Raw genomic sequence first — 13,814 nt, forward strand, 5'->3', positions numbered from 1 at the left:
AAAGAATGGCAGTAAATAAATCTGATGTTAGCTGGGCTTTCTGAGAGCCTTATGGCAATGTGCCAAGGGAGGCACCGGCAATTTAAGAGTGTTCTCGTCTACCCAGAGAAGTCCTTTATCGGGAGGGACGGAGTCATGCTAGGATGAAAACTAGCAAGGATTGCTCCGCTGGATCACAAAGTGGTAAAACGCTAACGACATTTTTGATGTACCGAGACTGTGAAGTGCCTTCCGGCAGCACTGTGCTTCCCTTGGAGAGCCCGCGTAAGATCCTGACCAGGCCTGAACTCTCTCCAGCTTGTAAACAAGATGACAACCTGGGGCAATATATATTATGAAAATAAAAAAACCAAACAAGGCCAGATGCTGCTCTCGGGGAAATCTGTGGCATCTGGCTTAATATAAAGCGGAACAATAATGATGAAGGGAAACTTGAAAAACTTTCTTTCAAGCTTGATGGGAGAAGAGGAACAGTTTGGCCTGATGCTGGAGAGCACCCTCTCTGTCCTGGCCTCTCCGTTAGGACGGCTGGCTGGCTGGCTGCTGCTTTGGGTGCAGCTCTGCATCTCTACACCTGCCCTGATGGAAAAGGCAAAAAGGTGGGACAAGGCAAGAAAGGGTGAGAAGGTCTGTGGCTCCGTACTGTGCTTCTATGTTGACACCTGAGAAATTGTCCCTTGCAGGTCTGTTCCCTGCAGATTCAAACTCTCATAGAGAATAATTTGCCCCCAAGGCTTCATCATTTAACATTCCTGGTAGAGAAATATAAGGCAGGATTTTTTAGACAGAGTTATGATGAGTTTATCGGAGGAACAGACTGTTTCACAATATTTGGGTCGCAGCAGAACTGTGAGAGAGATTCTCCGCATTTTCTGTGCAGGAAACGAGAAGGCGGAGAGGAGGAAGTAGCTTTACAACGTGCTCTGGTTTTGTACACTGCGAGTTTAATGTGTATGAAAACTAGAACACCTTCATGCCTCTGCGAGGGAATATATGCCTGCTATCGCCTGGAAAATTTGCTAGTGCCAGCCCTCTGGCATCTCAGATTAATACAGGATGGGGTCTTTTAATACTACACATCCAGTAAACTGGGGGGTGCTTAAAGCGATTTAAGGTCTGGGACTAAAATGATAATTATTTCACCAACTTCAGAAAAAATATTGTGGAACACCAGGTTATCAGGTAACTAGGGCTGCAGTTTACCCCTAAAATATAATACTAAGTAAAAATAATCTTTTTAAGAACTGTATAGACACTTTACTTTTTATATCACTGAGACATTCTTCCAGGTCAGTAACAGTTACTGTGTGCTTACTTTCAGTACCTCCAAGCATATTAAACACAAACTTTCACTGGAAAATAATTCACTGCAAATGGACCCTGGCTTCTGGCTGGCTAAATATTTTGCTAATAATGAATGTATACATCTGAATTGTCTATGCAGTTCTACATTAGGTGTGAATCACAACTAATATTTAGGAAGTAGGAAGAGCTGCAACTTTTCCAGAACTGAATGCGATTATTTTTCTTTAAGGCTAAAAATGACTCAGTTTGCCTTCTTAGTTTTTATTTCTTATCTCTTCAGTGCAATGGAGCACTCACTTCAATATTGGATGTATTGAGTAGAGGTGATAAAAATGTTTGTGCAGTCCATAAATGAATTTTGAGCAAATATTAATAGAACTATCTTGGCAACATGAAGGGCCATGATTGGACCCATGACTTGACATCTGCTCCTGCAGAGCAGGATACATCCGTTGGCCATCCGACCACCACCTCTTCATACTCCGGAGAGGGAACGGGTGTGCACGTGAAAACCCAGCCACTGGCATGTGAAACAGAAGGTCCAGCGTGAAGGAAGCTGGAATCTGAATATCTCACCCTTGCAGGAAAAGGATGAGATTGTTGGTCCAAATACAGTCCCAGCTTTCATGCCAGAGAGGAGTGCCTCAGCAGGCAGGTGCTGGCACCTAAGGGAGGACTGCATTCCAGCTTCTCTTTAATATTCTACCTCAGTCTCCCTAATCAATACATTCCTGTTGATTTGAGAAACATCTGCATTTTGAACTGGTTGTGTCATGCATTTTCTGGTTGAAGAACAGTCACAAAAATCTTGGGAATGGTGGGTAACGCAGACCCAACACTCATTGCCCAGAAGGACAGACTGCCAGGAAGTCTGTGGCAGGATCAGAAGTGTAACATATCCTACAATACTGGGAAAATTACAGTATCAACTAGAGAAGCAGACAGACAGAATAGAGGAAGGACATAAGGTCTGGCTCATTAGCTGGGGGAACTGTTACCTCACACTGACCTTCAGTCTCTCCAGTTCTTGCAAACTTTCTGCATTTTATCTCTAGGAGAGACCAATTCCTGTCTGAAAGTCTTGGCCTACCTTCTTATTATCTTGTGTCCCGATTATTACAATGTCTTTTCCTATTGTCATGACAGCTCCAGCTGACCCCTGGTGTCAGTAAAGAATGCTGCTCCATAGGTGTTTTTCATCATCGTTTTCCTTTTAGCACCCCTCTACTATTTTTTTCCTCCTTCTCTTCCATATGACATATTTACCTTCACTTTTAAGGCCTTTGCTGGCTTATCCTCCTCCTCTCTCTTACTGAAACCACTCTGTTCAGCCAGTGATGCCAGTCTCCATCATTTAACTACTACCTTTTCAAACACGCACCCCTGATCTCTGCTATGCTGCCCTTCATATTTTTATCTAGGCTTCTGCAAAGCCAGTTTGTTCATATCCCTCCTGCATATTCTCCTTTTATGTTATGCTAGCACAAAACCGGGTAACAATTAAACTGCTGTGATCCTGATACCCTGTGTATCATGCTGGCCAACACCATCTCAGGGTGTTCTTGCGCTACTTTCTCCACTTGCAGCTACCATTTCTTTCCTTCAAATGTAATACTATTTGTGGTAGAGACCAGCAGTCTGCTCTGTATTTACACGGTCACTAATGAAACAAAGTTCTGCTTCATGACTGGGTCTATAGGAGCTATGATAATAAATAGCACATGTGCTAAAGGAGTGGGTTGGATTTGATGGAAAAGCAGATGATATATATAATTGCATACTATCACCAAGTACAGAAAGAACTAGGTTGGTTTGCTCGTGCTCTGCCAAGGTGAATCCATACAATAATAATCGCATCTTCTCCCGTTACTGGAAAAGACACAGTTACTTGTAACATACATTCTAATGCTTCTGATTGCAGAGAAATGCGTTTTCAAAAAGAATCACAATATTGGCAGTTATTAGGCAGTTGTTTGAAACACTTAAATATTCATTCCTCTTTCAGTTTTACATGTAATTATTCAGTTTTACTTTCATTTTTAAAAGCAGTAAAGTTATCATGCACAAAATCTATGGAAAAATTAATGTGCACATAATTTAAGCCAATTTTTTTCAGGTAGTATAGAAAACGCCTCATTTCATGTTGATTGCTGTATGGTATATGGCAGAGTACATTCTGCCATCTGCTGAGCACAGTGAGAAATGCTCATACGGTCAACAGTGAAACAGATAAAATTGTGCCCCTCTACTCCTGTGCTATTTTACACAGAAAAGACTGTAATCAAAATAGCAGGCAGATCTAAGGAAGGATTTAAACCAGAGACAAGAAAGTTCATTACAGCATTGCAGCATGTTGGGAAGGGAAAAGATACTGGTGAAATTTTGTAGAGAAAGAGAAGAGGAAGAAGCAAGCTGTGACAAATGGAAAAATAATCAGATATAAATACAGAAAAAGAAGTCAATTTTTTTCTGTTGATTTAGCAGTGGTACTTTGCCCTTTGGCACTGTGTATTTTGTAAATATTTTGAGCGGTACATTCACAGCATTTTCTTTCGGAGAAGAATAGCATGTTCCTAATTGTTTAATGTTGTGGCTAAAATTTGTGTTTTAAATGCAAACCAGAAAAACTTTATAAAACAAAAATAAACAAACTATTTAAGATCACAGCAGTAAGAGTTTGACATAACCTAGCTTCTCGTTAGAGCTTCAAATGTCCCTCACTCCCCCTCACGGGCTGTGAGTCAGCAGGGAAGGAGGATACTTAGATTAGAAACACCAAACTGTGGAACAATGATTACACAAATGTTATTTTGGTTGCACTTCAGATGCTCCTGCAGTTAAACTCTGCTAAATTAGGAGAAATGCAGTGATCAGAACCTCACCTGATATCTGTGGAGTTTTGACTTGATGACCGCAAATCACAGCACCAAAACAAGTTTTTATACCACCTAAAAATATTATTTCATTTTGACCCCCTTGTCACAAATAAGCACAGTCCAGAATCATTATTTCACTTTTCCTGCAGCGCTGGCATTGTGAGCTCTGTCTCTGCTGCTTTTAGTTATCTGTTAATTGGAAGACGCTCATTGACGACAGGAATCTGATCAAACAGGCCCCTGAAGCCTGGATTTTAGGCCAGATCATCACCTAGTGTAAACTGGCATGAAGTTGGTATCATAACTGGAGGCATATGTCAAAACCAATGTCACTCCAACACCAATCATTTTGCCTTAAAAAGATTTTGTTATAACTCTCAGGACTCTTTGGTACATAGAAATGTACACACTCAAGTGATGAACAAAAGCTTCTTAGTGACAGTTCTATTATTTGACCCAATATCGTATTCCAAACATCCTCATCCTCTAAAGATGCTGAGAACATAATATTGCTTTCTCAAAAACATCGGTCCCAACAGGAGATGCTCTGCAGAAACAACCAGAGAGGAGATGCTTTCAGCAGAGATCGGTATTTGAATTCCTGCATTATGTACGAATGCAACATGTGATGGTTGTTTCATCCTTTATTACAAGCAACACAAAGAACTTTTTATCTTCTGTTTACTAGGATGGGAATAAATACAGAGAGTTAATATGTAACCATCCTTTTGTGGATGCCGTTATTTTCAAGAGAAGAAACACTGGACGGAGGGTCATTTGGGCTTGTGGACTGGCAGCAATGTCCTCCCTGGCACTGTTTGTGTGTGTAGTTGCTCTGAGCCACTGTGCTCTTGCGGCAAAAGGTAAGCATCTTCCACTTTCTAACTGCCAATACTATCCTGATGCGTGAATGAGGGAAGCTGGAGAAAAAAACAGGACTTTAAAGCCTTCGGATAATTCTGGTCAAGTGTTTTGAAGGGGAATTTTCTCATCTATTTCCTCTCTTTTTCCCTTTCGTTCCTTCCTCTGCCTTCCTACGGTGAGGTGAACTGCTGTATACAGAAGTATAAAATGGAGGAAAACTGAAGAAATATTGACAGAAGTTGTGGGAACCGGGTTGCCTGCACGCCGGGGCATCGCTCCATCCCTCTGCCCAGCTCCCTGCTCACTGCGCTTTCCCCTCTGCGGCAGGGGCTGCCTGGCACGGCTCCTGCCTTGCTCTTTCTCCTCTTTCCCCCATGCCAAGGGCTCTGGGCACGGTTTCAGTTACTCTCTTCCCCTGTTTGCTATGCGCTTCCACAGCACAAGCTTTGTGTTCCGCTGTTCTCTCCCCACAATCTCAGCGGGAGCCTCTCTCCATGTGCTTTGCAGAAGCACAGTCTGCACCCTCCATCCCTCCCTCGCTGCTCCCCTCCTGTTCTCACTCTCTGGGTGACGAGTTGTTCACGCTGTCAACATGTTAAAGCTGTTTTGGAATCAGAATTGTCTAATGTAACAGAGTGTTTGCCCCACTGAACAGAAAAATTGGGGAAACCAGAGAAAAAGAAATTTAATTCTAAAAAAAAAAATTTAAAAAAATCTAATTTCAGGCTGACCCCACCAAACTAGTTAAGATTAAAAATGAAATGCATTACTTTGCTTCTAAGTCCCTCTCACCCTCTTTTGTCCAAGATAATATACCATAATTGACTCACTTTGCAGAATACCTTCATAAATCCATTTTGAAGCAAAAGGAAATTTTATTAAAAATAAGTGTCACAAAATCTAACTGGGGCCACTGACAGAGCTGTCGAGGAGAAGCGGAAGAATGCATTTTTTTCTGGCTAATACTTACAGCAGCCATCAGCTGCCTCAGTAAGTTATGTGCCTATAGATTACAGAAGGACCATGTAGCTCAGTGCAGGAACACACTATAGCCGACGACAATACAGAAACCTGTGCTTCCAGTTAAGAAATAAGAACAACTCCAGCTTTCTGACCAATTTCTTGTAAAACGTCTCCTTTCCTCCAGTCTGTCCCAGGCCACCAGAAGTGCTCTTTGCCACCATTGATGTAAATAAAAGCGTGTATGAAGTGGGTGAGGAAGTTGAATATACCTGTAGGCCTGGATTCATCCCCAATAACGGCCAAAGGAAGTACACCTGCCTCCCGACTGGCAAATGGCCTCTCAATACCCTGCTATGCCTACGTAAGTAAAACAAGGTAAATCCTGCTCCTAGATTTTACATCATCTCGCTGACACGCCACGCACTGGCCCAAAAAGGATATTTTGTAGTCCACGTGATTAATCTGGTATATTTAAACTGATCTACTTCTGTTTTCCAATTGTTCTTTCCTTACTTGTTGGAAGGCAGCTGGGCATGGGGGAGAAGAGGGACAAGTAACAGGAGAAGGATCTTCCCATACATGTCTCTCTGCTCCCAGATGGTGATGGAGGTTGGACCCAGACGAGCTGAACCTTAATCCGACTCAGCCCAGCAGTGCTGATACTCTAATGACGCGTACTGCTCGATAACACCTGCACTATTGTATCCCTCTTTGCTCTTTTTTATCATTTCATTGCATAGAAGTCATTTTCCTCAGACAACCAAGTGTTAAAAATTATTTAATCACAAAAACTCTGAAACTACTATATTTTGATAGAAATGTAGAATAGCTAGGCTTATGAAATGTAGGACACAGGAGCGGAGAAACGCGGAAGACACCAGGACCCCTTTAAGATCAACTCGTTTCCATTATCCTAGCTTCATGCCGCATGATATATCATCCTTTTTTTATCTTTAATTAACAGCAAAGAGATGTCCCAGTCCTGGACCCTTGCAGCATGGAAAAATTGATTTTATAGACCTCCACTATCAGAGTTCTATAAGTTTTTCATGTGAACCAGGGTAAGCGTTCCCTTCCTCATGCTGTTAAATAACCTAAACCACAATATTACATTCTGGTACCACCTGCTGCAGTATTGCAAGCCAGGGAACTTAGAAAACGGTGCATAAAAGCCCACCTCCGCTTCAGAAACTAAAAAAAAAAATTGCATATCTGGTAATCCTCCTCTGTTCAGTCTTGGCTATAACATCGTGGGGCTTTGCTACTCCAAAGCAATGACTTACAGATATGGAAACCATCAAAACAGCAGAGATTTTATGCAAAGATTTATTCTGGACTGCTTTCCCCTGCTTTTTAAATCCTCTTATTGCATCATGAGATGAAATCCTACAGCAGAGAGAAGATAATCTCCATCTAAGTTGTTATGCTGTTAGGCTCCGGAGACTGAAAATTTTGTTCCTATGCCTTTCCAAGCTCAGTAAATGAAAACATGAGGTTAATCCTAATTTGGTCCCTGCAGCAAATGCACTTTTACTCAACACTACTTGCCAGTTCTAGAAATGAGGATGCATTTAAAGAAAAATAGTTACAGTAAATACAGGGAAATAATTGATAGTAGCATACAGTTCATTCTATTTGGGTAATTAATTAATAAACAGTGCTCACCTGGGAAGGTCATAGGTGAGACACAGGCTAGCATTCACTGAAGAGTGTCAACAGTCTCAGCTACCTCCTTCTGCAAAACAGGGGCAAGATAAGGAATAAATAAACTCAACTATGACAAGGGCAAGATAAGGAATAAACAAACTCAACTATGACATCGAATGTAGCAATGGGACTTGATTTAATTTTGCTAATTATAATTTACTGCTTTTCAGTGATGTGATATTGAAATGATAGATACACAATGAACATTTCTTTAAAACTCAGAGTAAGTGCTAGTAATATAAGTACAGAGGATGGGAGAGAAGCATTTAGAGGTCATATAGAATTTAAATTGGGCTATCTGGCATTAAAATAAAATAATGCACCTCAGTTACTTTAGTTCTAAAGAGTGCTGAGTTCTTTGCAATAGTTTGATCCTAATTGCCATAATTAGCTAGGAACCCCTCCCAAGAAACCATAACATTTACATTAGCAATCACAGATCAAGGCTTGCTACTTACATATATCCACAGTATTACTCACTAGGAGAAATTAATACCTGATAGAATATACAATTGAAATAGAAAAACATCTTGTTGTATCAAGCCTGGATACTTGCAATACTTGAATACTAACAGTTTTTCCTATTTGAATCTAAACTTCCTTTGAGGTCCATAAGTGCTAGAACTAGAGAAGGATTTTTAGAACTGGGCTTGTAAGTCTGTTTATGAGAAACGGTAATCTTTCTTGCAAAGAGCAACTTGAGTCTTCTCCATGTTCATTAAGCTTTCTGATAAACAGGTCCTTCTGTTTTCAGTTACAGCCTTGTTGGGACAAGAACAAGCCAATGCATGGCAGATGGAAAGTGGAGTGGAACTTTTCCACAGTGTCAACGTACGTGTTTAAACAGTGAAGAATTACCCTACCCTTATTCTTATCACAGAAAGATTCCTTTATATTGCTCAGAATTACATATACTCTTATTCAAAGGCCTCCTATAGTGGTGTGCAAAAAATGGTTAGGAAAAATCAAGAAGAACCCTATATGTTTGGTTTTAGATGTGTGGATTCTAGTTTTAGAGAAATAGTTTAAAGGTCTGTACAAAAGGCCAGGATCAGGGATGCTATTTACAGCTAAAGGTAAGATGCTTATCCACTCAAATTCATTCTCCCTGTGTATAAAAAGAGGATATTGTCATGCCTTTGCAACTGTTATATGTGCTTTTGCTGTAATCTGTCCTGCATAAACACACACACTGAAAAAGCAATATACTGCATAATGTTGTTTGAAAAATATAGCAAAAATCATGAATTACATACTCTAAGGCTCCTGAGACTTTTAACCTGAACTTTTTGTTTTCTTAGCTATGCTTCAGTAAAGGGCGGTGTGGGTTAATTTGGTTATAAGCATGTTGCTCCTGTGATTCTAGTAATAATCTGATCTTTAAGCTTTAATTTCTATGAATGTTTTCCTAGCGGTGACGTGTGCACCTCCCTCGCTTCCTGAATTTGGAGTCCTTTCTTACCGTCGCTTAAAACCGGGGAATATTTCTAATTTCCTGGACACAATTACTTTTGAATGTGTACCTCCTCTCGCGCTTATTGGGAATGAGACAGCTACCTGCATGGCCAACGGGAACTGGAGCAGCATTCCAGAGTGTAAGGGTAAGTAACTCACTTTTATCAACACCTAAAATATTCCCTAGATTTGTATATATAAAACTATATAAACAACTTTAATAATTTTTTTTTACAATTGGTATTGCAAACATACAGTAGAATTATTCTGAAAGTCAGACTTGTGAATGCAAGGCGATCGCTAACAAGATTGCAAGCAACGTGGGATTGACAAAATATTTGCTGCAGGTGTAAAGGTTATATAAACAAGGCCTGCTAAGTCTAGTTCACGGTGGGGAATCAGCCTGGCCTCCAGAGCGCAGCGAACGTTTTATTCTACTAAGTGCTACGATTAATCTAAGAAATAGAGAACCTTACCCTTAGCCCTAAGTACTTCACTGGTTTCAGTGAAACTATGCCACATTTCAGTAGTTTTTGGATATAACTACAGATTGCAATAGATGTGTATTTAAAAGAAGTAACTTTTTTGTATATACCATCTTTCCTCTGGCTATGCTTTCCCGTGCAAGAGGTTGGAATGAACCACCATGAAAGTTTTATGCATTTTTTGAAGTATACAGTGTGTCTTTTGGAACCGCAACATTGATAAAAGCTTTGCTTTTGTTTTTGTACCGCAGTTGTCACATGCCCCACTCCAACAGGAATAGAAAATGGATTCATAGAGTTTGCTGTTCGTAGAACGTATCACTATAATGAAAGCGTCAGCTTCGGCTGCCAGTCCAGCTACGTGCTGGAGGGACCGAAGCACTCCCGATGTGAAAACACTGGAAACTGGTCCACAAAGCCAGCCTGTAAAGGTATACATACGCTATCTGTATAGAAACCACGTATCAAATTGAATTTTCCTAAAAGACCACTGCTCTGATTGTTAATGAGCTATTACACCTTTGTGCAAGAGCTGTCCTCAAAAGAAAACCAAAATCATAATTTCAAGGCCCTGATAATCTAAGACCACTCCCAACACAGAACATTGTACAACATCATGTATCTGAATTGACTTCAGTAATCAGCCACGTAACTTTATTTGTCTGAGTATTTCCTCTCCTCTTCTTATTAATATAATTAGACATTTTACTGAGGCTGGATTTTGACTGGAAACTTTAGACCCTATACTTAGGGGTCTGAATTTCTTCAGCATTGTAATACCAGCAGAAGGACTGTGTATGTGGGGGACACATTATTTTTCATTTCCAAATGTCACCTGTACAGATTTCTGATGGAATCTAACCTACTCACTTTTCAAAGTAGAGTTCTAATTATCCTTACGTATTGCTTGTAACTGGATTATTCTACAGGACCGTGTAAAATACCAGTTAAGAAAGCTGTAGTATTATACAACGGTGAGAAGAAAAGAGTTCAGAATGACCTTAAGGAAGGCATTCAACATGGTGAAACTATATCCTTCTTCTGCAAGAATAAAGAAAAATCCTGTGCCTATACTGTAGCTGTTCAATGTGAGGATGGCAACCTTACGCTCCCCGCCTGTTTCAAAGGTATGAGCTAGGCTAATCACAGAACAGCTTCTCTTAGTGGAACAACAAGTACTTTTAGTGTAGGAGGCAATGTCATAATTCATCCTCGAGCCCTATTTGACTGGCTAATTCATCCGCCTTGTACTAAAGTTATTGGGTATTTAGGAAGAAATGGCCTGATAAGGAGGGAATGCACAGCAGACTTTCTTGGATACGACAGAGCCCTGCTTTAATCCCTGTTCTGTTCTTAGAAGGTGTTATTCAGAGAGGGTCTAGCCCAAACAAAGGACCACATGTAAAATATTCTGGGATTTCAAGAATCCATGGATCAATGCTGTCTACAGGGGAAAAGAGCCTGAAGACTGCTGCAGCCTTCAGAACCTGACGTATTCACTCCCATTCTGGTGAATTATTCCCACGTTATGCTAACTGGTAACACACTGGTTCTGACTTTGGACCATGAGTGTTAAAAAGCAGCTGATAGCTGTAGTGAGGAATGGATGCTGGAGGAACAGGCTCACAGGCACACAGGTTTTTAGAATAAACAAACAGACTAAATACCAAAGTTTGTTACCAAGAGGAAATGCTTTGCATTTGTTTTATTGTTATTCCTTGCAAGTTTTATTTTCACTTGTAAGTGAAGGAAAAAACACAGTCTATGCATGACGAAAACAGGTTTGGCTTGGCTTCTGATGGAGGTAGCTTAGCTTTCATTAAAAGAGAATTAAAATAGTGTATTTCTTCTAGAAGTTTTATGACGATACAAAGATTGATTGCTCACCCAGCAGGGTCCATCAGACATGTTTTCAGCTATCAATGTTTGAAGAATTTAACCTCAAGATGTTAACTTCTTGTTTTCAATAGAACGTGGCTTTTTTTCAACTCTTGTGAAGAAGGACCCATCAGACATGAAACGATGCGAAGAACAAGCGTGAATAACAAAAGTAATATGGTACTAAATCGCTGCCTTACCGAGAAAAAACATTATATGTGAGAGGAAAACTTAGGTCCCGTGAGTGTAAATTTCCAAGCGAACTCCAGACTCTCTAAGAATGCAGTCTCAGCTGTTTTCCCTACCACCATCCCTAGCAGCCTCTTTCACGAGCTATGACACATTATTTTAGCCCTTAAATTTCATTGTTTTCTCTGCCTTCTTCAAAATCCCTGCAGTACTACTTCTCTTTCCATACTTCCAACATCTATGCAATTGTAAATTTCTCAATAGCAGTCCCTTTACAATAAAGCAATTTTCAGCCAGTAGTGTGTTTTATTTAATATTACCTAATCATCAATCAAACCCTGTCACTCCTAGTTGATCTATACAGAAAGACCTTCATCATTAGTAATTAGCTGGGTTCTCATTCCATTACCACTCCCCTGTGATAGGGAGTGGACCTTTAATTATAGATATAGGGTCATCAGCCTAGGATTTTCCAGAATGTGCACAAGTAGAAAGACTGAGATTTACAAGTAAGTGTAGAAGCCAAGTATCCAACCATGGGTTAAATGTGAATAGCATCAGATAAAGGTTTCTTCCACACTTCTAAAAAATTTGCTGAAGTTAGTAAGACTATTTATGATTTTGAGATTCTAACTTCACCTGAAACTGTTGTTTTAAACAACAGTTAATTTTTACCACTGTTTCAATATTACGCAATGTAACTGATTCCTTTTTTTAAAAAGAGAAAGTGTACACCATTGAACAACAGTAATGATTTCTGGTCATTAAGTGGCTTCAAAGTAAATTGTATTTTTAATTTGATTTATTATAGAGGTAGTTCACTGGTATGGTCCACTCTGGCAAGTTTTGTGCTTATGTCTGTATTTCCATTCAGACAAAATAGTTATAGTTTCAACATACTAAGAAGTGATAGAGAAGTATTTGTTGTACACTTATCATAAATTGTCATGAGTCATATGTGGCTCCATCTGAAAAATAAAAGCTTTTTCTGTGATTAAAAGCAGAAGTAAGCTACACAGTAAGCAAGCTACTGTTGAACTTTTTTAAAAGACCATTTAACATTAAGATCAAACTAATTGTAAGATGCTACAGCTACCATTAAAAAACTTTGAACATACTCTCATTATCTTTTTTTTTTGAAGGCTGCACATGAATATTTTAATAGTATGACTGATATAAATTGTTCTTATACTTCCTGTTTTTAAGGAGAGATTGAGGCTGCTATTATTAAGTATTTAGTACTTAGTACTCATCAGCAATTTAATTCTCTAATGTAGAGACAGAGAGGCAAATTCATGCTAGCAACTGAAGAGGATATTTTTTTGGTACAATGTGCACTGTGTTTTGGTTCCTAACATGTTTAAGCAGGATCCTTGAATGACATTTGGCTTGCAGGCCAAGATATTCATAACTATGTTTAACACATACATAGGTCAGCTGGCAGGAACCTATCTGTTTGGAAATCTAGTCTAAATGTTGTGTGGATACATCTCTGGGATCGAGATGTTCAGGACGGCAGCTGAGACACCAAACACAGTTTAATATTAACTTCTCCTTCACAGCAAAACACTGTGAAGTTGGCGTAAGTAAAGTTAGTATTCCCTGCCACAGAAATGCTACTTTTGCCTGAAATGATTTGTATTTTGCACAGAAACAGCTGCCCCAGGAACACTCAGATATTTTCTAAGCAAGTTTTCCCAGTTCGACTTACCCGTGCAGCAGGATAACAACTGATCACGTCAGCTGGGCCTGCTTCCTAGCTGGATATGCAGTATTCAAATATTTTAAAGAATCACCCTTAAGAGCCAATGTTCATATGCTGAATTTATTATCTAGTCTCCTAAAGCAGGAAGAGGGAGAAAAAAATCTGTGACCTGGTAAGTCTTTGAAGTAGTGAGGTATTTGTGAATCACAACTTTTCAGACATGAAAGGTTTGCTTAGAAGGTCTGAAAAATAATGTATTGCAACTAGAGGTGTTCCAAAGTCTAGTATGAGTGAGTGAAACCTGCCTTTTTTTTTTTAAAAAAAGATGTTTGAAAGAATGCCTTAAGCTGTGCTCATGCAACTTGTGGCAACCTGCTGAGACAGTTA

General features: G+C 39.7%; 1 protein-coding gene across 1 annotated transcript; it reads left to right on the forward strand.

Moving 5' to 3' along the window:
• Positions 1-4,980: 4,980 nt before the first annotated feature.
• On the forward strand, positions 4,981-11,696 carry APOH (apolipoprotein H; the record flags this gene model as incomplete). The annotated part of the gene is made up of 8 exons (XM_082008154.1): positions 4,981-5,044; positions 6,193-6,369; positions 6,973-7,069; positions 8,470-8,546; positions 9,128-9,316; positions 9,907-10,086; positions 10,585-10,782; positions 11,626-11,696. The coding sequence occupies 8 exons, from the start codon at positions 4,981-4,983 to the stop codon at positions 11,694-11,696; spliced, it is 1,053 nt and encodes a 350-aa protein (XP_081864280.1).
• Between the last annotated feature and the right edge of the window lie 2,118 nt (positions 11,697-13,814).

The sequence above is a fragment of the Phaethon aethereus genome (assembly GCF_964289735.1).
Source record: "Phaethon aethereus genome assembly, chromosome: 18".
NCBI classification, from domain to species: domain Eukaryota; kingdom Metazoa; phylum Chordata; class Aves; order Phaethontiformes; family Phaethontidae; genus Phaethon; species Phaethon aethereus.